At 35.4% G+C, this 23,493-nt stretch overlaps 3 protein-coding genes and 2 pseudogenes across 3 annotated transcripts; 2 read left to right on the top strand and 3 right to left on the bottom strand.

The window, feature by feature from the left end:
• Positions 1–1,352: 1,352 nt before the first annotated feature.
• Positions 1,353–4,235, bottom strand: LOC129357665 (gastrula zinc finger protein XlCGF57.1-like; annotated as a pseudogene).
• Positions 4,236–6,663: 2,428 nt separating this feature from the next.
• Positions 6,664–7,649, bottom strand: LOC129357657 (oocyte zinc finger protein XlCOF22-like; annotated as a pseudogene).
• Positions 7,650–8,142: 493 nt separating this feature from the next.
• LOC129357664 (involucrin-like) lies at positions 8,143–10,488 on the bottom strand. The gene is made up of 2 exons (XM_055026753.1): positions 10,230–10,488; positions 8,143–8,666 (listed from the first exon to the last, which is right to left on the bottom strand). Exons 1-2 carry the CDS (start codon positions 10,390–10,392, stop codon positions 8,143–8,145), a joined length of 687 nt encoding a protein of 228 aa, XP_054882728.1. The 5' UTR covers positions 10,393–10,488.
• A 3,197-nt stretch (positions 10,489–13,685) lies between these two features.
• Positions 13,686–19,419, top strand: LOC129357663 (oocyte zinc finger protein XlCOF6-like). The gene is made up of 3 exons (XM_055026752.1): positions 13,686–13,782; positions 15,670–16,891; positions 19,406–19,419. Exons 2-3 carry the CDS (start codon positions 16,153–16,155, stop codon positions 19,417–19,419), a joined length of 753 nt encoding a protein of 250 aa, XP_054882727.1. The 5' UTR covers positions 13,686–13,782; positions 15,670–16,152.
• A 2,211-nt stretch (positions 19,420–21,630) lies between these two features.
• On the top strand, positions 21,631–22,528 carry LOC129357659 (gastrula zinc finger protein XlCGF57.1-like). The gene is made up of 2 exons (XM_055026749.1): positions 21,631–21,777; positions 21,942–22,528. The coding sequence occupies exons 1-2, from the start codon at positions 21,631–21,633 to the stop codon at positions 22,326–22,328; spliced, it is 534 nt and encodes a 177-aa protein (XP_054882724.1). The 3' UTR covers positions 22,329–22,528.
• Positions 22,529–23,493: the final 965 nt, after the last annotated feature.

Here is a 23,493-nt window from a genome sequence, read left to right as displayed (position 1 = left end):
TCAATCCAGTGTCTTCCACTGCCATTGGCATTAGGCTGTGGTCATGCAGGATTTGATTTTTAACTAAATATTTAAACCCGTATGTCTCAAAGAATAGTGGTTGACATTCAGCATTTATTTTACAACCATGTTTACAACCATGATTTTCATGTTCCAAAGCAAATTGTTTTATGTCCCATGTTATAGTAACTTAATAAATTGTTTATTTGACTTCAAAAACTAGAGTCAAGACTGCTGTAAATTTAATTGATACATTGAAAATTTGTATAGTAAAATGCAATAAATTAGTTTTGATGTACAAAAGATAAATTTTAGTAAGCTCAAGAATATGTTTTGCTATTAATATGTAGTAGCATATGTTATTTTTAAAGACTCTAGATGATGTGACAATTTATGCTCTTAAATTGCAAAATAAAATCTGCAAATTATTTGTACAATAGTTTTATTTTTTATATCACTGCATGAATTACTTTCAAGTGTTTTGTGGTCTAGAACTACATTTCTTTTGGATTTAAAGTTTAGTTTTTTGTTTCAAAATTATTTTAAGAATACATTAAACACATTAACCTTAATGTATTTCAAAGTTTAATTAATACGTGGTATAGAATACAGACTTCAATGGTTTGGAAGACAAAAATATTTGAAAATGTGCAAGGTTTGTGAATATATCAGAACTGTAAAAACACAGATAATTTAAATTTTGGCAAAACAGAAATGTTGGAACATTTAAACATTATGCAGGAAACATTTTGATGGAAATTCCATTAAAAAACCCCAAACCATATTCTTGTAATTTTCTCCCACATTTACTGTTTTTTTACGGAATTCCTGGCAGAATTTTTTTCATAATTTAAAAATTTTCTGAAAACGTAAAAAAATTTTTAAATCACAAAGAAAAAATCCTGTTGGAAATTCTGTAAAAAAACAAAACAAAAAAGAAAACAGTAAATCCATAAAAGAAATTCCAGAGGTCATCATCAATATCTTCAAGGCACAAGAAGCAGTGATTTTTTTTTTTCACTGCACAAATGTTTGACAGCGATTTTGTTAAATTTGAAGACAAAGGGAAGAGTTATGGAGGGCAACTTCACTCAGGTGTAATTACAGAATAAAAGTTACAGAGCAACTTGATACTTGAGTTTCATATTAAACAGTCTAACCACTGTGATTTCTCATATGAATAATAAACTATTTTCATGAGTGAAACTTTTAAAACAACTAATAGATGAGAGAGGCTTCTCACCTGTTTGAATCCTCATGTGGAAAGTTGACATACATTCGTGAGTGAAACTCCTTCCACAACTAACTCATGTGAAAGACTTCTCACCCATGTTGAGTCTTCAAGTGGATATCTAAACTTTGTTTTGAGTGAAACCTTTGCCACAAATCACACAGGAAAAAGGCTTCTCACCTGTGTGACTCCTCATATGAATAGTTAAACGTTTTTTTTCCGTAAACCTTTTTCCACATGTCATACAGGTGAAAGGCTTCTCACCTGTGTGATTCCTCATGTGAATAGTTAAACGTTTTCTTCCGTAAAACTTTTTCCACATGTCATACAGGTGAAAGGCTTCTCACCTGTGTGAAGCCTAATATGAATAGTTAAACTTTTTTTTTTATGAAACTTTTTCCACATGTCAAAACATGTGAAAGGCTTCTCACCTGTGTGAAGCATCATGTGAACAGTTAAGCCTTTTCGCTCCGTAAAACTTTTTCCACATTTTATACAGGTGAAAGGCTTCTCCCCTGTGTGACTCCTCATGTGAGTAGTTAAACTTACTTTTGCCGTAAAACTTTTTCCACATGTCATACATTTGAAAGGTTTCTCACCTGTGTGAACCCTCATGTGGGTAGTTAAACTAAATTTTTTAGTGAAACTCTTCCCACAAGTAATACATGTGAAAGGTTTCTCACCTGTGTGAATCTTCATGTGAGAAGTTAATATACCTTTCTCAGCGAAACTTTTTCCACAACTAATACATGTGAAAGGTTTCTCACCTGTGTGAACCCTCATGTGGGTAGTTAAACAAATTTTTTTAGTGAAACTCTTTCCACAACTAATACATGTGAAAGGTTTCTCACCTGTGTGAATTCTCATGTGTATCATCAATTTGCTGTTTCGAGAATAGCTTTTATCACAAACTTTGCAGTGATATAATTTTTTTTCCAGGTGAGATTTTTTGTCCTGTTTTTGTTTTGGACGTTCAGTAGTTCCTTCTTTCTGTTTGTTTTTCTGACATCTCTTGTTTTGTGTCTGCTCTTTGTCTTTCTTTTCTCCTGGATCTCCAGAATTGCTTCCTTCGTGATCCTGGTTCTCATCTTCAGGAGAAGCATGAGAGACGAGTTGGTTCCTGTTTGGTTCTGTTTCATTATTGATTCTTTGCTCAATAGAAGGACTCACCAAAATGTCTTCAGTCTCCTGTTTCAGCACAAACTGCTCTTCATCCTGACTGATGCAGAGTTGATTCTCTTCCTCTCTGAACTGTTGATGTTCTGGTTCCTCTTGCTCTAGTTTTATTTTGAAAGGTTCTGGTTCCTCTTGTTCCAATTTTATTGGGACAGGGTCTGGTTCCTCTTGCTCCAGTTTTACTTTGAAAGGTTCTGGTTCCTCTTGTTCCAGTTTTACTTTAAAAGGTTCTGGTTCCTCTTGTTCCAGTTTTATCTGGACAGGTTCTGGTTCCTCTTGCTCCAGTTTTATTTTAAAAGGTTCTGGTTCCTCCTTCTTCTTGCTGGACTCTTTGAGAATCTCTTCCTCTTTACACACACAGCATTGTGGGAAGTCTGGAAACAGACAAAACAAAAGCTTATAACTTTAAGTGGAACATAAACATTTCACATTAATTTTAATCCTTTTTCATGTTCTGCAAATACATACTAAGCTTTGTCCTCTGATTTTGGAGAGATGTTGTCAGTAACTCATAGATTAAAAGAACAATGTTCATTTCACTCAACCATACACCTGTAAAGAGTAAAATCAGAGAAATGGATAATTCTGCCACAGTGTCTTAATTTTTCCAGAGTTGTATATTGCATTCTTCCAGAGAAAAAAAATCTGTTTTAAATGTTGTTACAGCCCTTCTCAAAGAACATGTTTAGCTTGGCAGCCTGGCTTTTTCTCAATCAAAAATACATTTAAAAATTATTCAAAATCAAATTTGATAAATATCAAGCAGGCCAATATTTGTCTGCTTAATATTTGTGAACAGACAAATATTAAGCCTTAACTTTATTGATCACTTTAAGGCTGTTATAGAAATGTGCTCCAAGTCCAAACTGAAACTCGTTATATGTCCAAAACAATACTACAATAACGAAACGTGCAACATTATGTCACAACAAAGTACTAAGACCTCCATAGAAAAGGAAATGTACTTTGCCTAATTTTTCACTACCTTCAGCTTCTTTCATCTACTTTAGTTCAAAAACTACAGAACCCAGACTCTTCAAGCCTGGATTAGATTATTGGCAACTAATATCAGAATATCTAAAACCAAGTTTGACATTTGTGAATCTTTAATAAAGAACAATTTCACCTAATTGTATCTACCTTGAGCATATTTTAATTGCCTTACTTTTCACACCTTGCTGTTGTTGGACACAACAGCAAAATAATGAAAATGTCAGGATTAATTCAGTTCTTATTGAGTCCAGATGCATAAAAAGGGCTGAAATGGTCCTTTATTGAAGTTTCACAAATCATATAAAGGTTTCACAAATCCTAAACTTAGTTTTAAATATTCTCCCATTACTTGAGAATACTCTAGCCAACGTTTGAAGAGTCTCGGCGTTGTAGTTTTAAAACTATAGTAAAGATGCTGAATGTGGTGAAAAATTAGGTGGAATCGCCCTTTAGCCATTTCGCAAATCAGGGGCTGCAATCGAAAACCAACTTCAGCTTCAAAAACAACTTTGCTTAACTGAAAACTTTATTTAAACTTTTTCCAACTCTCAGCTGTATCATCAGTAAAGCTGTTTCCTACCTATTCGGTGTAAGATGATCAGGGGAATCCGGGATAAATCAAGCAGTCTGCGCTGATCCTCCATCTCTTCCTCCGACTGGACGATGATTTTATCAAACTCCGTTAAAGTTTCTTCAGCAGCAGTTAACTGCTCGTTTATTAACTCTCTCTGGGACTAAAGTGAAGACAGAGTTCCGACAAACACTCAAATATATTATAAAATACACCAAACCCGTCTTCAAGCTACATTAAACCTGAAGAAAAGCTAACAGCTGTCTGTGCTGTTTTCATTTCATGTGTGTTTCACGGAGGCTCCACTGAAGAAACACGAAACCGACTTTTAGTTCCGACTTGAATTTCCTAATTCCCTCTGAATGTGGGAACAGACTACAGACAATGAAACAGTATTTCCGAACCCTGGTCCTCAGTGCTCGCTGCCCTGCATATTTTAGACGTTTGAATATAATAATTAAAACTTCTCAATGTTTGACATTGTCTAGCTAAATTTTTTACATCAGGCTGCATAGCTGCTACACGGATTAGCTGCTCTATGCTGTAGTTGTTTGCTGCTGAGCATAATGGTGGCTAAAACAAACATTATTTTTACATCAACTTCTAAGTTATGTGAAACGTCCATTAAGATAATTTGAAGGCTCAGAAATCAACTGGTCAATAAATCAGTTGGCTACTAAATGCATCCTATTATACATGTATATAATGTAAACAGCACTGCCAGAGACGCAATAAGTTTATAGCAGGTGTGTGAATGACCTAATGATCAGAGTGCAGATTGCAGTCAGTCCACATTGTCAGCAGAACTGGAGGTGCCAAAACCAGGTTTTGCTTTGGGCCGGCCCTGCATTTTTGTATCAGAAAAAGTATTTTTCAATTTGAATATAAGCTTGGTGAATAAAGCAGATGGTGTCCAACTAGTCTATGCTTGGTTTCACTGATACATGCAGCCACCCACTACACCTTTAAATGAGTCACAATCCACAGCTAAACTGAAAAAAAGAAAACCATCACAATGGGAAATTGACTTTATTACATAAGAACCACAAAATCTGGCATTCACTCTGATTCAGTATTTTGACCTTGAATCAGAAACACACAAAATAATAATTAAGATGAAATACATACACACATCTTTATGAATTACTTTGATAAAATTAATTTCTCTTGGGTGCAACTCTTAACAGCTAAAAATGTTATTTATACTGGTGAGTATTTTTTGTCAGAGAATGTAGACCAGGGCTTCACAGATTATGTGTCTTCAAATAATTTGAACAGCTTCTGGAGAAGCTAATGTAAAAATAATTGTTTTTGCCACATAAATGTTCATCTTGTTCATCAGCAAACAACTACAGCAAAGAGCAGCTCATTGATATGTTAATGCAGCCGTGTAGCCTGATACTGCAGAAATGTCTAAACATTATCTAGAAACTTCTTTAATGGAAAAACACATCTTGCAGAAATACAAACACAGCAGATAAAATCAGTAAATAAATGGCAAAAAGTATCATCAGTTCCATCAAAGATGAATAAAGCTAAAAACAAAATTTTCTATTACGACAGCAGGAATTTGCTTATACTATATTGCTTATATTATGTCACTCAGAATCCACTGCTAAACTGAAAGAAAACCATCTTGTTGGTAAATTGAGTTTATTTCATGAGAATTACAAATATAATGTTTTTCACTTCAATTTTTGAATCACAAATTGAATTTACATCAATACATTTTCTAACATGTTAAAAAATAAAAACCTTTTCAAACAAAACTGTGTCAAAAACAAACATACAATTTAGAGTACTTTTTAGAAGAATTATATGAAGATATTATTAAAAAAAAGTAAGTAATTCAGTTCTATTTATATGACACAAATTCACAGCAAATGTCATCTCAAGGAACTTTACCAAAAGATCATTTCAGTTTAATCACACAAACATTTCAATTGATTCCAGTTATGACAAAGTACGGTGAGTTCAGTTAATTATTATAAATAGTTTTAAAAAGTTTAGAAGGAAACCCAGCATAATCAGCAGAATTTCAAAATGAAAAATAGAATGAAAGCAATGTCAAATATTTAGTTTTTAATCAAAATCTAATTATTTTTGTGATATATCAATCGATACGGTCACCCCCATGATAACTGGAAAAAAAACCAATGTAGATCCAAAAAAATCATTAAAAACAGAGACTTTAAAAGATAAAAAGATAAAAAATAAAATCATTTAGATCCATCATTCTTTTGATTAGTTTTCACTTAAATACCTTTAGAAATGTGACATCATCAGAAATTTTCATTATTTCAACTTAAAATATTTGAAATCTTTTCTTAACACCGTGGTTCCCAGACTGTGGGCGCAGCCCCTGTGGGGGACACAGTGCCATTGCAGGGGGGTGCAGGAAGCGGTATGAATGAATAATAAAAAAAAAACAGTTACAGTAAAGTGTTTCACTGTAAAAATGGTTTGTAGAGTGTTTTGTTGCAACTCTTGCTATTTCTGAACTACTGCCTTTCAGAAAGGCATCATAACATCGTCCCACTATAAAACCTTCAACAACATTTTTACCAGTGTTGTACCAAGAAGTAGCTCATATGAGCTCAACAGGTTTCCGGTTCCACTAGGCGTTTGCTAACAGCTGCTGGCTAGTCTGAAGGAGCCAAGTGGGAAGTAGGAGAGGGGTGCTCTTTTACGTAATACTGCCCCTTTAAAATGTGATCCAGTTGTAATTTCAGAATAAAAGGTACATTACAGAGCAACTTGGCACTTCAGTTCCACATTATGCCATCTCACCAGAGTGGGTTCTCATGTGAACAGGTAAACTCTTTCTATAGGCGAAACATTTTCCACAGATCTCACATGAGAAAGGCTTCTCACCTGTATGAATTTTTATATGAGACTTTAAAGCCCCTTTTTCCCTAAAACTCTTTCCACATGTCACACATAAGAAAGGCCTCTCACCTGTATGAGTTCTCATGTGAATAGTTAAACAATTTCTTGCACTAAAACTCTTTCCACAAGTCACACATAAAAGGCTTCTCACCGGTGTGAGTCCTCATGTGAATAGTTAAAGAACTTCTGACCCTAAAACTTTTTCCACATGTCGTACATGAAAAAGGCTTCTCACCTGTGTGACTTCTCATGTGAAAAGTTAAATTGGTTTTATTGGTAAAATTTTTTTCACAGCACTTGCATGAGAATGGTTTCTCACCTGTGTGGATCCTCATGTGAGAGTTTAAACCATCTTTTGTAGAAAAACATTTTCCACAGGTCCCACATGTGAAAGGCTTCTCACCTGTGTGTGTTCTCATGTGAATAGTTAAACAACTTTTTATAGTAAAACCTTTTCCACAGATCCTACATGGGAAAAGCTTCTCGCCTGTGTGATCTGTCATATGAATAGCCAAATGACTTTTTTTGAATGAAATGTTTTCCACAAGTACAACATGTGAAAGGTTTCTCACCAGTGTGAGTCTTCACGTGATAGTTAAAATGAGATCTGCTCTTTAAGCTTTTTCCACAGGTCCCACATGAGTAAGGCTTTTCATCAGTATGAGTTCTCATGTGAGAAGCTAAACAACTTTTACTAGTGAATGTTTTTTCACAGCTCTTGCATGAGAAAGGCTTCTCACCTTTGTGAATTCTCTGGTGGCATGTTAAACCATCTTTTGTGAAGAAATGTTTTCGGCAAGTCCACATGAGAAAGGTTTTTCGCCTGTGTGACTTCTCATGTGAGAAATCAACCCCTTTTTTCCCTAAATTGTTTTCACATGTCACACAGGTGAAAGGCTTTTCACCTGTGTGACTTTTCATATGACTACCTAAATGACCTATTTGAGTGAAACTTTTTCCACAAGTCAAACATGTGAAAGGCTTTTCACCAGTGTGAATTCTCATGTGAGAAATTAAATGAGCTTTGTTTTTGAATTTCTTTCCACAGGTCTCACAAGAGAAAGGTTTCTTGCCTGTGTGAATCCTCATGTGAGTAGTTAAATTACTTTTTTGGTTAAACGATTTTTGACAGTTTGGACATGGGAAAGTCTTCTGAGGTTTGTGAACTCTCATATGATTACTTAAATTACTTTTGTTCCTGAAACTTCTTCCACAAACAACACAGGAGGAAAGTGTCTTTCCCTTATGAGTTGTAAAGTCAAGATCTAAACTTTTTGAGGTTTTACATGAATAAGACTTCTTCCCTGAGTGACTTCTCATGTGTTTTCAGGTTATTGTTAACGGAAAAAGTCTTATCACAAATTTTACAGGCAAATAAATTTTGGTCTTGGTCACTTTTCTTTAACATTTTTTGGTTCCTGTTTGGTTCTGTTTTATTGCTGTTTCTTTGCACATTGGAAGGAGTCACCAAAATGTCTCCAGTCTCCTGTTTCAGCACAAGCTGCTCTTCATCCTGACTGGAGAAGGGTTGATTCTCTTCCACTTTGAACAGTTTTATCTGCAGATGCTCTGGTTCTTCTTGCTCATGTTTTATCTCCAGATGCTCTGGTTCTTCTTGCTCATGTTTTATCTCCAGATGTTCTAATTCTTCTTGCTCATGTTTTATTTCCAGATGCTCTGGTTCTTCTTGTTCTTTTTTTATCACCAAGGGTTCTATTTTCTCTTGATGTAAAGTGGAGTCCCCATCCTGGTTGTTGAGCTCAGTGAAAACCTCCTCCTTTTTACTTACACAACATTGTGGAAGATCTGGACCAACAGACAAAAAGAAGCTTTGAAATTTAAGTTAAAAAGTTAATAACGAGGACATCTAAATAGGCTTTATTTGGTATAAAAATTAGCTTGATATTTTTCTGATCAAAAGGTAAGTAGATGTGTAAATAGTATGTATATTTAATATAAATAAAGGAACATTTATGCAACTTTTTTGATGAAAAGACCATGCTGTTAATAGAAAATAAACAACAATGCAAACAGTCACATGTTGAAAATCCTGCGTAATTATGCGTAATTAGCATAAACATTAGCTGACACGTTGCAGGAAGAATCTAAAGTTTCCATCTCTGACTCAATCTACTCAAGTAAAAGTTAGAAAAATACAGTGCAGTGAAACTACATATAAGCATCCTTTTTTACAAAACGTTACTCAACCTCCCACCAGTTAATTAGTTAACATTCTTGTTAACAAGCTTAACATAATACTGGCATGGATTTACTAGTCATCATTTAGCTGACATCATCTTCAAATCTTAACAATACTCAACTCACACGGCTTGTTTGGAAAAATTGTGCAAAGTTCTTTGTTATATGCTGGCTTGTAACGGCTGAAAAACGTGCAGGGGTCAAACAGGACAGAGACAGAAAGTCTAGGAGCTCCTACTGTATCAAATCGATCAATTTTTCAAATCGATACAATAATACAATTTTGGCCACTCCGAGGCAAAAACAAGCAAAATCGGTGGGCAGGCAAATCATGCCAATGCCAATGTCGTCAGAGGTGGTGTTCAATGAGAGCTTTTACTTAGATTGGTTCATTAAAGCTGTAACTTTTACAAAAGTATATTTTTCCATATTTGTTAAAGCTGTCACCATATCGTGACAATATATGAGACAAATACTCTCATTCTCCTCCTCCTTATTATTGGCATTTGAAGGCGATAATAGCCGTTTCTGGTACCTACTGGTCAGAAACAACCAATCACACCCATTTATCCGCCATCATCAGTAACCATGCTAACTAGCCTTAGCATTTGTGGCAGGCTCCATTGCAGTGAACAAACAGTATTGAATCAGAGAGCGAGTGGGTGTGCACAAGATTGATTGACAGCGCTAAGACCCTTCTCCTGATTCTGATTGTGTGTTTCTGACTGAACTGTGCATTTTTGTAGTTAGTACTGGGAGCACTGGGAGAAGGCAGAGGAGGTCTATTTAAATAAAACAAACTTGTCTTAGAAACTTTATTTTCTTTCTACAAAAGAACGAAAATAATGTTTTTCTTTTCTAAAAGTTCCGTACTGCAAATTTAAGTGCTGATATTTTTCATCTCCCAGAGTGCTGTGCGGCCCGTCAACGTTTTATCGGAAGTAGTTTTGATTCATTCTGATCACGTGTCTATTGTGGTTCATGTTCGTATGGGTTTGTCCTTTACAGATACAGCTGATTTGTCATTTACTTTACTATTTACTTTGTTGTACTTTAAATAGGTTGCCGAGTTTACTGTCGTCCCAAACAACTTCATTTAATTTTTCTCCAACTGACTTTAGCTCCACCCTTTAACCTCTCTCATCAGTAAAACGTGAGGGTGTTTCGTACCTATTCGGTGTAAGATTATCCGAGGTAATCGGGAAAAATCCAGCAGTCTGCGCTCATTATCCATCTCTTCCTCGGACTTGACGATAATTTCTTTAAACTCCGTTTCTTCAGCAGCAGTTAACTGATCCTTAATCCATTTTCTCTGAGGCTGAACTGAAGACATTGTTGCTGCAAACACTCAAATATAAATCAAACCTACAAGCTCGTCTTCAAACTGCCTTCTAACAAAGGTTATGCTAACACTGCTAGCTGTGCTCTGTTTTATCTCCGGTGCGTTTCTCTGTAGCTCCCCTGAGGAAACTGGTAAAGATATTTAGTTCCGCTTTGAATTTTCCAAATCCTGAGAATTTGAAAGAAAATAAAAAACAAACATTAATTTTGTTTTATTTTACTGTCTGAATTCTCAGAGTGAAACACGCTTGTAAATTTTTCCCTGTCTGATGTTTCAAACTTTTGAATAATTAATTTGGTAATTTTCAACTTAAAGCTAATGAAAATGCAACATTTAAGTTAAAAAAAAACTTTCTAAAGTTTATTTTCAGAAGGTACTTTATATTTCACTACAAGCATCATTAGAATGTATTTTCTAGTTTTGTATTTATCTTATTACTTTTGAAATTGTAACAATTGTTCATAATAGCACCATTACCATTAATTCTCCAGAACTGGATGACAAACTTTACATATAAACCAGATTATCACTCTTTGTTGAAGTGGCCTTTGTCCATTTTATTTATACATACTATTTGTATTTGTTTTAAAACTACAATCTGATGTGTCGATATGAAAAAATGCTAAGTCCTGTTGTCCAAGCTTAAACATCTAAACAAATTAAATAAATTAGATATTTTAATTAAACTGAAAGAAATTCAGATGCTAAAACTTTTTCTAAAAAACTAAATAATTTGGTACAAATAATCAAGTGGAGTTAAATAAATAGATTTTGGAAAAACGTAATTTGATTGTGACAAATTCATCTTTTTTTAACGTTATACTTCCTTTCTCTTTTCAGGTATAGGTACCTTTATTAGATTGAAATTAATTCTGAAAATCTTTAAGCTGTCTTCTCTTCATCAAGCGCACTTTTTTTCATTAAAATATATATTTTTAAATTATTGGCCTGGTGTAATATTTTCATCTTAAACCTAGTGTTTTCATTAGCTGAACTAAAAATAAATAAATGGTGGAAAACTACACAATGTGTAATTAATCTGCGTTTTATTTAGTGAATTGTGCTCTTTAAATAATAAACTCTGCAACAATATTCTAAATATATTCAGAATATAAATGTAATGTAATGTAAAGAAAGCGTTTCAGTGGGAACCATAAAATTGAAAGCGGAACTTAACATCTTTCATTGTTTTGTCAGTGGAGCCACAGTGGAACACACGGGAAATAAAGACGGAGCACAAATAGCAGCGTTAGCTTTTCCTTTGTTAGAAAGTGTTTTGAAGGCGGATTCGGCGTTTTAGGTAAATACATGTGTGTTTTCTATAAAAGAATATCTCCAATCCATCTTCAATGCCAGCTTATCAACGAGTGTTTAACTCCTGTTTGAAAAATCGTTTCCAGAGTTTAAAGAAATCGTCGCCAGGTCGAAGGAAGAGATGGACGATCAGCGCAGGCTGCTGGTTTTCACTCGGACTCCCCAGATCATCTTATGCCAAATAGGTAGGTTACACCCTCGCGTTTTAGCAAACAGAATAACGGCTGTAAAAATTAAATACTCGAAAAGATCAACCGTCAAATGAAGCTGAAGTTGGTGTCCGATTGCAGTTTCCGATTGGGAAAATGGCTAAAAACTAGATATCTAATGAGCTCAAGTAAAAAAAAAAAAAAAAAAATACACAAATATCAGAATATTTAAAGCCACGTCTGTAAAATTTATTGATCCTATTGATCAACTAATGTTCAAAGAAGCAGCCATCTTCTGAAAAACTGGCTTATCAGTTACACCAAGAGACTCGAAGGTCTTGAGGGGCCATTTTTATATTATGCTGAATTGAAAACAAAAAAGCACATAATTATGTTTGAACTATCTCTTGCATCAGATGTATTAAACTCATAGATTTGCAGAGCTAGTAGCTTACCACTGGTGCACTTTATTTCTGACCAGTGGTTTTGGTAAATCTTGAAACCAGTCAGTGGCCCATGCACTTTATCAATTCACAATATCAAAAGATTTCCAGAAAGACATGATAATTTCAATTCAATTATCCAGTTGGAACCAGAAGTTTATATATTTTTTTCATACCAAATAAAAATATATTTATTTTACTTTCTAAAATTAAATAAGGCCAAGCTTCTCGTCTTAGTTTTGCTAGAATTACCTAAATTATTTATATTTGCTAAATGCCAGAAAATTTTGCAAGAACCTATTTTAAAGATTTTTTTTATAACTTTCTTTGAGGGAATAAGTTTACATATGTTTGGTCAGGGATAACTGTCTTTTAAGCTGTTTGATTTGGGTCAAATCATTTGGGTTTCCTTTGACCAACGTCTAATAGGTTAGCTGACACATTTGAGTTAACTGGAGGGACATCCGTAAATGTTTTTAATGCCAGAATTGAAACACACTGCTTTCTTGTGTGACATGAAATCAGCCAAGACATCTGGAAGAGCTGCGCAAATCTCGTTCATCCTTGTGAACAATTTACAGATGCTTGAAAGCACCAAACAAGTAGATGATGGGAATGTCCAACCGTCATACCTACCAGGAAGGAGATGGGTTCTGTATCCCAGAAATGAAAGTGTTTTGGTCCAAAACGTCCAGATTGATCCAAGAACAAAATACATAAACATAAGATGTTGACTGAACAGTGTAATTATCTTCAGTAAAACCTGTTCTGCACCCAAATGGGCTAAACGCCACTCAATACTGAGGAAGCCATTACTCCAAAGAAAACAGAAAATCCAGATTCAAGTTTGTAAATGCACACAGGGTCAAAGATCGTCATGTTTGGAGACATGTCCTGTGGCTCACTGAAGCTACAGCGGAATCATTTTTGGCCCTTTATGATCATTGTTACATTTGGAGGGAAAAGTGTGATGGTTGTGCCACCCTAACTGTGAAGTATGGTGGTGGCAGCATCATGTTGTGGGATTGTTTTGCTGCAGGAGAAAAGAGGGCCTGACAGTTTACTTTATTTGACCTAACTGTCTAAATATAGTTTCTGTGCAAATTTTGATATTTTGTGTAAATTTGTTTAGTTCTGTGTTATTTTGGTTAAAACCGTCTCGGCCTCCTTCAGGCAGCTGAATGTTTCTAAAGTTTAAAGGAGCAGTATTATATAAAATTTATATTTTTAGCTTTATGTCATGTTTTAATGTTATTTTTTGCATGTTTGAGAAATCCTTCAATCTCCATGGCAACCACTTTGCCCTTTTAAAAGTTTAAATTGTCTTTTTTTAACTGATGCAGTAAAATCAGCAGTTATTTTACTTTTCTGTTGTCTGCTGCTTTTGGATCACAGCATGATCCTTTTGACCCATCTGGAGTCATCTGTTGGTATTCACTATATTTTCTGGACCATAAGGCGTACCGGATTATAAGGTGAAAGCTAAAACATACTATCTACAAAAAAAGGTCACTGAAGCAAAACAGTGAGTTTAGTTTAACTTTATTCCACTATGTGTCAATACACTCACATTATTTTTTTTTTATCGTTCTTCTTCCACAAATCCATCAAAGCCCTCATCTTCTGTGTCTGACGCCGTTTTGTCATCAGACATGCTAGTTTCCCTCTCATCATTGTCAGAGTCTCGTTGCTAGTTTGGCCGTTCAGCTTTGGCGAAAGCTTGGACAACAGTTAAAGCAGGTACCTTAGTCCCAGAATCCTCAGTCCAGTCACATACAGTGGCGTAACTCGCTAAGTGCTGCGTCCCTTGTCTTAGTAAACGTGTGTTCGCCGCCCGTCATCCATCGCTCCCACGCAGCTTGCAATTTCACTTTGAAAGCCCTACCCATGTCCAGCAGTAGTTACCGTAAGCATGTCTCTTCACTGGCGCCTCAGAAAAACAAATGTTGATTCCAGTATACCAGTGGTATTCCTTCCGGAGGTGTGGCAGAAGTGTATGTATTACGTAATGTCCTCTGATTGGTGTATTGCTGCTAGATTATGTACCGGTATTGTACTCATACCTATGTCAGGTATGTGACTTATGATTTGTCCCTGACACAGAGACGTATTAGGGACAGATTATAAGGTGAATTATAAGGCGATTTTTGAGAAAATTCAAGCCTCTGATGTGTGCTTTAGAGTGGGAAAAATATGGTAAATTGGTTCCTGTCCCATCTTTCAAATTTGAGTTGTCTGTGAATCTAGGACAGCATTCCTATTCTGTTTCTTCTCTGAAGTACAGGGTTCCCTGGATGGTCAATATTTGCCTCTTCTCTTTTTGCCTTTAGTTGCTGCCTCTGGGTTGTATTTTTAAAAAGCACCAAGTCTCTGCAGACAACGTTGAAATCTATCTACCTGTGACTACTAATGACAGCCAGTCTGATTCAGGTCGTCTTCAAGATGTACAGGCATGGCTAAGAACAATTTTTTTTGTAAATGCAATCCTCTGCTTGGCCATGACAGTGCTGTTGGCCCCCTGACCTCCATTTGTCATCCATTTATGAAAAAATCTGAGTGTGATTGTTGATCCTCTGTTTAAATTTGATAACCATATTAGCACGGTTATTCTTTTAGCAGAGGAAACTTGCTAAGATAACATTTTATCTTCCTCTGCCTGATTTTGAGAAGGTTATCATTCTATCTGTTGAGCTTTCTCAGTCAGTTGGTCAGTTTAATTTTGGATAAAACCACGTCTATCTCTCTGGCCTTCAAAACTAGTTCAAAATAAGGGAGAATATTAGTACTTCACTGATTTAATTTTTTTAAAATTTTTGTAAACTGTTTTAGCTGTCTTGGTTTTTATTAGCTTTTGGTATTTTCTGTGAATTTTATTTATTTTATTTTATTTTTTTAAACAAACTTTATTTTTATGTTTTGTTTTATAATTGGTTTATGTTTTTGTTTTTTTTAAAGCGCTTTGGAGAGCTGAGACTTTTGTAAATGTGCTATAAAGATAAATTCTGACTTTGCTGGAATTTTCAAAATTTGTCAGTGGTTATACTGACACATTGAAAGTGTGTTAGCTGTTTTTTTTAATGTTGCTGTCTTTAAATTATAGTTTTACACCTCTTTTCATGGGAAATAGTGCTTCACATGTATTTTTTTTTTCATTTAAAAAAATGTCTTTCATATTATAGGAAGAACCTATTCATACATGAGAAATCTTAGCTTTTAGGAAAATGGTTGCTTATTAATTAATCTTTAGTTGGTTGAAAGGATTGATCAACTCATTCTTCAATAACTTGATTTCTAATAAGTAAAATTGAAAGGTGTTTTCTTTTACTCACATTTATAAGCTTTTATTTTGTGTTTTTGTCCAGATCTCTCACGATGCATTGTAGTTAAAGAAGAGGAGGAGGTTCCCGTTGAGCTCAATAACCAGGATGAGAATTCCACTTTAGATCGAGAGGAACCAGAACCTCTGGGGATAAAACAGGAGCAAGAGGAACCGGAACATCAACATTTAAAAGAAAACCAACTCTGCATCAGTCAGGATGAAGAGCAGCTTGTGCAAAAACAGGATACTGATTCTCCTGAAGTTGAGAATCGGGATCAAGAAGAAATTGATTCTGAAAATCAAGGAAAAAATAGAGATGATCAGAAAGAACATGAGAGACGTCAGAAGACCAAACAGCAGAAAGGGACTCTCCCAGGCCACAGTTTGTATTCCTGTGAAATTTGTGATAAAATCTTTTCTGGAGAAAAGGGTTTTACAATACACATGAGAAATCACATGCGAGAAAACATATGGATGTACAACCTGTGGAAAACGTTACTATAGCAGAAGTGGTTTAAATCTGCACATGAGAGCCCACACTGGGGAAAAACCGTTCACATGTGCAACCTGTGGAAAAAGCTATGGTAGCAGGGTTTCTTTACATTTTCATATGAGAACTCACACAGGGGAAAGGCGGTTCAAATGTGTTGTTTGTGGAAAAGATTTCCGTCAAAGTTCAGCTTTACATACTCACATGAGAACTCACTCAGATCAGAAGCCTTATTCATGCACAACCTGTGGAAAAAGGTTTTCTAATAAAAGCGTGTTAAATTCTCACCTTATAATTCACACAGGTGAGAAACGTTACTCATGTATTGCTTGTGGAAAACGTTTTAGTCAGAAAAGTCAGTTACGGTATCACATGATGACTCACACAGGTGAGAAACCCGTTTCATGCATGACCTGTGGAAAAACTTTCACTCATAAAGGTAATTTATCTGAGCACATCAAAACTCACACAGGTGAGAAGCCTTTTTCATGTTCTACTTGTGGGAAATGTTTCAGTCACAAAAGCCTTTTAAGAAATCACATGAGAAGACACACAGGTGAGAGGCCTTTTTCATGTACCACCTGTGGAAAGACTTACAGTGAGAGAAGTGGTTTAGCTTATCATGTCAAAACTCACACAGCTGAGAGACCTTTCTCCTGTGTGACCTGTAAGGCAAGTTTCCGAAAACAATCCTTTTTAACACATCACATGAAAACTCACACAATTGAGAAGACGTTCTCATGTGTGACCTGTGGAAAAACTTTCACTGAGAAATGTGAATGGCTATTCACAAGAAAACTCATAGGGATGAAGGGCCTTTCTTATGTGCAATATGGTAAAAGTTTCCGTGGAAGAAGTAGTTTAAATTACCACATGAAAAATCATGCAGAGGAAAAGCCTTTCTCATGTGTGACCTGTGGAAAAGGGTTTCTTAGAAAGTCTCATTTAATATGTCACATGAGGAGTCACACAGGGGAGAAGCCTTTCTCATGCATGACATGTGGAAAAAGTTTCTCTGTGAAATGTAACTTAACTTTTCACATGAAGACTCATACAAATGAGAAGCCATTCTCATGTTCAACCTGTGGTAAAGGTTACCATAATAAAAGTAGTTTCAATTACCATATGAGAAATCACACAGAGGAAAAGCCATTTCTGTGTGTGACCTGTGGAAAAAGATTTGTTCATAATTCTCATTTAATTTTGCACATAAGAAGTCACACTGGGGAGAAACCTTTCACATGCACAATATGTGAGAAAAGCTATGCCATAAAAAGCAGGTTAACTGTTCACATGAAAACTCATACAGGCTAGGAGCCTTTCTTCTGCGTGTTCTGTTGAGAAGCTTTTGAGCAGAAATGTCCTTTACTACATCACACAAATGTGAGACAAAGTGATGCGAACTTGAATTATCAAGGTAGGAAATGTTTGTTTAGAAAAGAGTAATTTCATGAAGACTGAATGAATCACATGTAATGTCTTCAAATAATAAGTTTAGCTGAAATACTTTATAAAATTAATAATTTTTTGGACTTTCACTTTAACATTTAAATTTTTTTTTTTCAGTGAGATCATCAGTGTCTTCAGAAAATTGTTTTGAATGTATTTTTTTAAAGAACAATGGGTTTCAGTTCTTTTGCAGTGGATTTTTTTTACTTTGACTTTTGTTACAATAGTATATGTGAAATAGAATCACTCAGCTATGTGCATATGTAGATACAAATGTGAAAATAAGTAAAGACAAAAAGTTTTGTTCTTTTGCTGTACTTTGTATTTTTCTTTAAATATTTTTGTTACTGGATACATGCAGACTAGTAGGCTGCATGATTTACCTTTACTTGGATTAATTTTAAAATTTCTAGATCTAAATTGCATTTACAACTGAATTGACTGGACTGAATATGAAATCACTTATGTTTTGTATTTTAGTAATTTTGTAGAAAATAGTTTTCTTTGATATTCAATTGCTTTCTTTTTTTGAACGAAAAGCCTAATTTAGTCATGATTTTGTAAGGCAATAAAAGAGTAAAACATCCAAGGCGGTGAAATTCTTTTTGTAGGAAATTATGGACCACAAATGATTTGCATGTACATACTTCTCGTATGCATTACAAAGCCTGGCAGTTTGTCATGAACCACCATGTCATCTACATAATAAAGTAAATCACTAAATATTAAAATTCTCACCCACCACGGGTGGTTCTTATCCTCTGAGCTCGGGTCCTCTACCAGAGGCCTGGGAGCTAGAGGGTCCTGTGCAGTGTCTTGGCTGTGCCTTGGACTGCACATTTCTGGACTGAGATGAAATGCAAAGGGTGTTTGAAAGCCATATCTGTTGCGATCTTTTGGGTCTACCTTAAGATACATAATTTTCATGCAGTCCAGAAGCATTCACTAAAATTGCTCAGTGTTCAGATGTGAAATGTTAAGGCATCAAAAAAGCCAATTCATTTGACAGAAGGAAGAAGAAACAGTACGATTAAATTAGACCTTTGGAGCGCCTCGCTGCAAACAGGCCCTTTGCAGCCTGTTTGCAAAGAGTTATTTTTTTCTGATTTTGTTTCACTGGATAATAAAAATTAAGACACTAAAGATAAAGAAACTGAGTTGAGCATTATGTGGAGAAATTCTGTCTTTTCTTTGTCTCATCAAATAACATTTAAAACTGATCATTTTTTCTTTTCTGAGATCTCTGGTACAACGTAATATATTTTGACAAATATCCTAGCAGTCAGAGGGAAATTTTTTCGTTTTCAATCAAAATAAAGCCTATTCAGATGCACCAATAGATTAAAGTGAAATGTTCACAAAAAGAGTAAGTCCACTTGAGAAAAGGAGAAACCAGAGCCTTTTAAAATAAAACTGGACTTAGAGGAACCAGAGAGACAAAGAGCAGAAATAAAACAAGATAGCAAAAAAAGAACTACTGAAGGTTCAAAAAAATAAGCCCCCAAAAACGCACCTTGACCAAAATGTGTATTCCTGTAAAATTTGTGATAAAATCTTTTTCTAAAACGAGTCCTTGACAAACCACACAAGGACTCATATAGGTGAGAATCATTTCACCTGTATAATTGATGGGGAAAAATGGAAATAAAAGGTTTAAATTGTCACACGAGGATCACAAAGATGAGAAAACTTTCTCATGTTTTACTTTTGTTTTGACAGCGCCTCACATTAAGACTGCAGGAGGATTAAAAACATCATTTTTACTCATACAGTCTGCTTCACATTGAGAGGGAATTAAGAAATTCAAAGCGGAACTAAAATAAGTTTCGTGTTTCTTCAGTGGAGCCTCCGTGAAACACCCAAGAAATGAAAACAAAGCACAGTTAGTTGCTAGCCTTTCTTCAGTTAAATTGTTTGGGTTTGTGTATTTTAGCAAATATTTGAGTGTTTGTAGTAACTCTGTCTCCACTTTAGTCCCAGAGAGAGTTAATAAGCGAGCAGTTAACTCCTGCTGAAGAAACTTTGACAGAGTTTGATGAAATCATCGTCCAGTCGGAGGAAGAGATGGATGATCAGCGCAGACTGCTTGATTTCTCCCGGACTCCCCAGATCATCTTACACCAAATAGGTAGGAAACAGCAGCGTTTGGATGCAGGTTAAGGTCTAAATGTCTGCACCTTTCTGCATGAGGATCATTTTAGTAAACGCTCTTTTCCCGGATAAATGTTTTGTTAGCAGGTAAATGAACGCAGACATCACAATGAGAATGGCTGATTTATGGAGAAAATGAACTTTTTATGGCTCTTCCTCCTTTAACTACTGAGTCTTTCTTTTGAAAACGGGAGAAATGTGAACAATGCAGCGCGAGGTTAGTAAAGAAAGCAGCATAAACTAATAATAGCGGTGTTAGAAGCTGTAAAATGTAATAATTTGTAATAAATAAATTGTTGTGGATTGTTTGCTTCATACGTACAAAAAGAAGTTCAATGTCCAAAAACTTGAAGATTGTTTTTATAGTTTATTTTTCTAGTTTAAGCAAATAATAAAATAAACTTTTCATTAGTATGTGTCGAGTAATCCAGGAGGATTTTAATGAAGCACATAAAACAGAGAATTCACCTAAACCAGAATACAGTTAAAGTTTTTATTTTTAGTAATAAATCGTTGCTCCTGGTGAAACAGCGAATAACAAGCCAATCACAACTCTCTGTTTTCTATTTGTTTCTAGTTTCCTTTTTGATGCTGCCATTGTTTCATACAAACAGATTAATCAGAATCACAAACATCTTTTACTTGTTTACTCATTGTAAGGCTTCGTGTTGTTTTCACGTTGCCTATTTTACATATATTGTCCACTTGATGTCACAGTGGAGCATATGAAGCACCGCGGTGCATCGGCTCATGAGTCCATGATGGGATGGAGTTCCTCAGAGCTTCATGAAGCTTCATCTCACCATCACTACTTTTCATTGTTTCTTCTCCTGCTCTGGTCAAAACCCACAGGCCCAACCAGTGCATGCTGGTCCTTTACCAGTCCCTATACTTACAGGAAATGGACCCACAGTTCTTCCTGTCTAACTTAGAAAAGCAATAATAAAGGAACAAACCTAAACAACTATTAACCTACAAATAAACTCATGTTTATAACTCAACCCCAAAGATCTAAAGTGTACAAAATTAGATTTAAATTACATTTAACTATTATTCAAAGTAATAAAAAATAATATATTTAAATAATACAGTTTACTATAAATACTAACAACAATCCCTACAATGTTTAATTTTGTAATAAATCAAATGATTTTTTTCCTCTCCTACTCTGGTCAAAACCCACAGGCCCAACCAGTGCATGCTTGTCCTATACCAGTCCCTATACTTACAGAAAACGGACCCACAGTTCTTCCTGTCTAACTTAGAAAAGAAAATGACAAAGGAACTGTCTTAAATGATGAATGATTTCTCCTTTTAATTCATTAAAGTTAACAATTTCTCTTTTCTCTGTTTGCTTATCCAGATTCCCTGAAGTGTAACGTTTATAACCAGGAGAGGAGATCCACTCTGGACCAGGAGGAGTTAGAACCTCTGCAGGTGAAACAAGAACAGGAAGAGCCAGAAGATCATCAGATAAAAGAAGAACAGAAGGATCTAGAACACCTGCAGATAAAAGAGGAAGAGAAAGAAGTTACTGCAGTCAGAGGGAAGAACAGATTGAATTAAAACAGGAGAGTGATACCTGCATGGTGGTTCCTGTTGATGAGCAAACCCAAACTGAGTCAGAACCAAACAGAAACCAAGACATCTTCCAAGAGCCTGATGAAACTGAACAAAATCAGGAAAGAAGAAAATTTTTATGTGTGACCTGTGGAAAAATTTTAGTGTAAAATGGCACTTAACTCGGCACTTGATGATTCACTGATGAAAAGCCATTTTCATGCGAACTGTGGAAAAAGTTTTCGTAAAAAACTAAATTTAACTCGGCACATGATGATTCACACTGGTGAAAAGCCTTTTTCATGTGTGAACTGTGGAAAAGGTTTTATTCAAAAACCGGCATTAACTCAGCACATGAGGATTCACACTGGTGAAAAGCCATTTTCATGTGGTAACTGTGGGAAAAGTTTTAGTCATAAACTGTGTTTAACTCAGCACATGAGGATTCACACTGGTGAAAAGCCTTTTTCATGTGGGAACTGTGGAAAAAGTTTCGTAAAAAACTAAATTTAACTCAGCACATGATGATTCACACTGGTGAAAAGCCATTTTCATGTGTGAACTGTGGAAAAAGTTTTCGTCAAAAACAAGATTTAACTCAGCACATGAAGATTCACACTGGTGAAAAGCCGTTTTCATGTGTGAACTGTGGAAAAAGTTTTGGTAAAAAAAATTTAACTCATCACATGATGATTCACACTGGTGAAAAACCGTTTTTATGTGTGAACTGTGGAAAAAGTTTTAGTCAAAAACGGGCATTAACTCATCACATGATGATTCACACTGGTGAAAAGCCGTTTTTATGCGTGAACTGTGGAAAAAGTTTTAGTCAAAAACAGAGTTTAACTCAGCACATGATGATTCACACTGGTGAAAAGCCTTTTTCATGTGGAATCTGTGGAAAAAGTTTTAGTCAAAAACAAACTTTAATTTATCACGTGTTGATTCACACTGGTGAAAAGCCGTTTTCATGTGTGAACTGTGGAAAAAGTTTTCGTCTAAAACAGCATTTAACTCGGCACATGAGGATTCACACAATTGAAAAGCCGTAGAAGTATTTTCCATTTGTGTCTCATGTTGAGGTTCACTATTAAATGTATTTGGTTAAAAACTAAAATTAATGACTGGAGGGATTTCATGTCTATACATTTTGACATTTGGATATTTAGACATGTGAAACATTTCCGTGAGAGATGTGGTTTTTTTTCTATTCTGCATCAAATATCATGACAAACTGTATTCTTATTCTATAAACAATTCAATAAAATGACATGAATTCTTACAAATAAATTGGGTGATACATTGTATTACGTGACATTAAATGCTCTTGTGGTTACTGGGTATAAACTGATCTTCAGTTTGTTTGTCCTTGTTTCAATGCTCCTTTATCTGCAGCCAGTTGGAACAAACTGTGACCGGGTTGTGAGGAGTCTTTTAAAATGTTCTTAGAGAAAAGGCAGAGCAGCCAATAGTCCTCTGGGCAAATTTCATGATCTCTGCAGAGTCTTCCTCTGTGCAAAAATTTGTCATTTTTCACTTTCATTCACATATAACTTTAACAAACTACTGTGGATTTCAACCTATAGGCTTCATTTTTGGCCAGGATGCAGTTAAGGGGTGGGGCTTTAAAAGTTATCAAACAAATTGAGTTTTTGTATATGTTCAGGTGGTGTGGTGAATTTGGTGTACTCACCAACACAAACAAAACGTTATGATGTTCACTTAAGTTCAATTGGCACAAAACTTGGCATGAATGATCCTGGTTGGATCCCTGACAATGTTGTCATAATCTGACGTCATCTGAGCCCCTCCCCCTCTAAACAGGAAGTTACTTTTTCTTGAAAAGTTCCTTGTCTTGACATAATCAGTGTGATCGTGTGTCTGATGACAGACAACAAGCTGGTCTCACTTTTCTGAAAGTGGCAATGGTGGCGCGGCGACGTGACGGTTTACGCTGCTGCCATACGTTTGGCTATAAATCCCACCTGTTTTAACCGAGCTGGACCAAATTCACTGATTGATCCTTGTCCAACCCCTGGCAGGAATGCGGTCCAATATTTGGTGGGTTTGGCCTAATTTTTACACAGCGTCCCCTAGAATCATATCAAAAATCAGCCCCAAGCCACGCTTTGGCCGACAATCATAAAATTCACCACACATGCACATCTTGGTGGGTGGTAAAAAAAATTGTTCACCAAAGCCTCAAATCTGACCATT

The sequence above is a fragment of the Poeciliopsis prolifica genome, unplaced genomic scaffold (genome assembly GCF_027474105.1).
Source record: "Poeciliopsis prolifica strain line A6 unplaced genomic scaffold, Auburn_PproV2 SCAFFOLD277, whole genome shotgun sequence".
NCBI lineage: Eukaryota > Metazoa > Chordata > Actinopteri > Cyprinodontiformes > Poeciliidae > Poeciliopsis > Poeciliopsis prolifica.
Note: the sequence above shows the minus strand (reverse complement) of the source record. Positions and strands in the feature narration are given on the sequence as shown.

Bases quoted from the DNA above. Each gene is read 5' to 3' on its own strand.
- LOC129357659 (XM_055026749.1), top strand. From the start codon at position 21,631: ATGAGGATTCACACTGGTGAAAAGCCATTTTCATGTGGTAACTGTGGG. The intron at 21,778-21,941 runs AACTAAATTTAA...AAAAGTTTTGGT, and splicing joins GTGGAAAAAGTTTCGTAAAA to AAAAAAAATTTAACTCATCA.
- LOC129357664 (XM_055026753.1), bottom strand. From the start codon at position 10,392: ATGTCTTCAGTTCAGCCTCAGAGAAAATGGATTAAGGATCAGTTAACT. The intron at 8,667-10,229 runs GTACGAAACACC...CTGTTGGTCCAG, and splicing joins GATAATCTTACACCGAATAG to ATCTTCCACAATGTTGTGTA.
- LOC129357663 (XM_055026752.1), top strand. From the start codon at position 16,153: ATGAGAGCCCACACTGGGGAAAAACCGTTCACATGTGCAACCTGTGGA.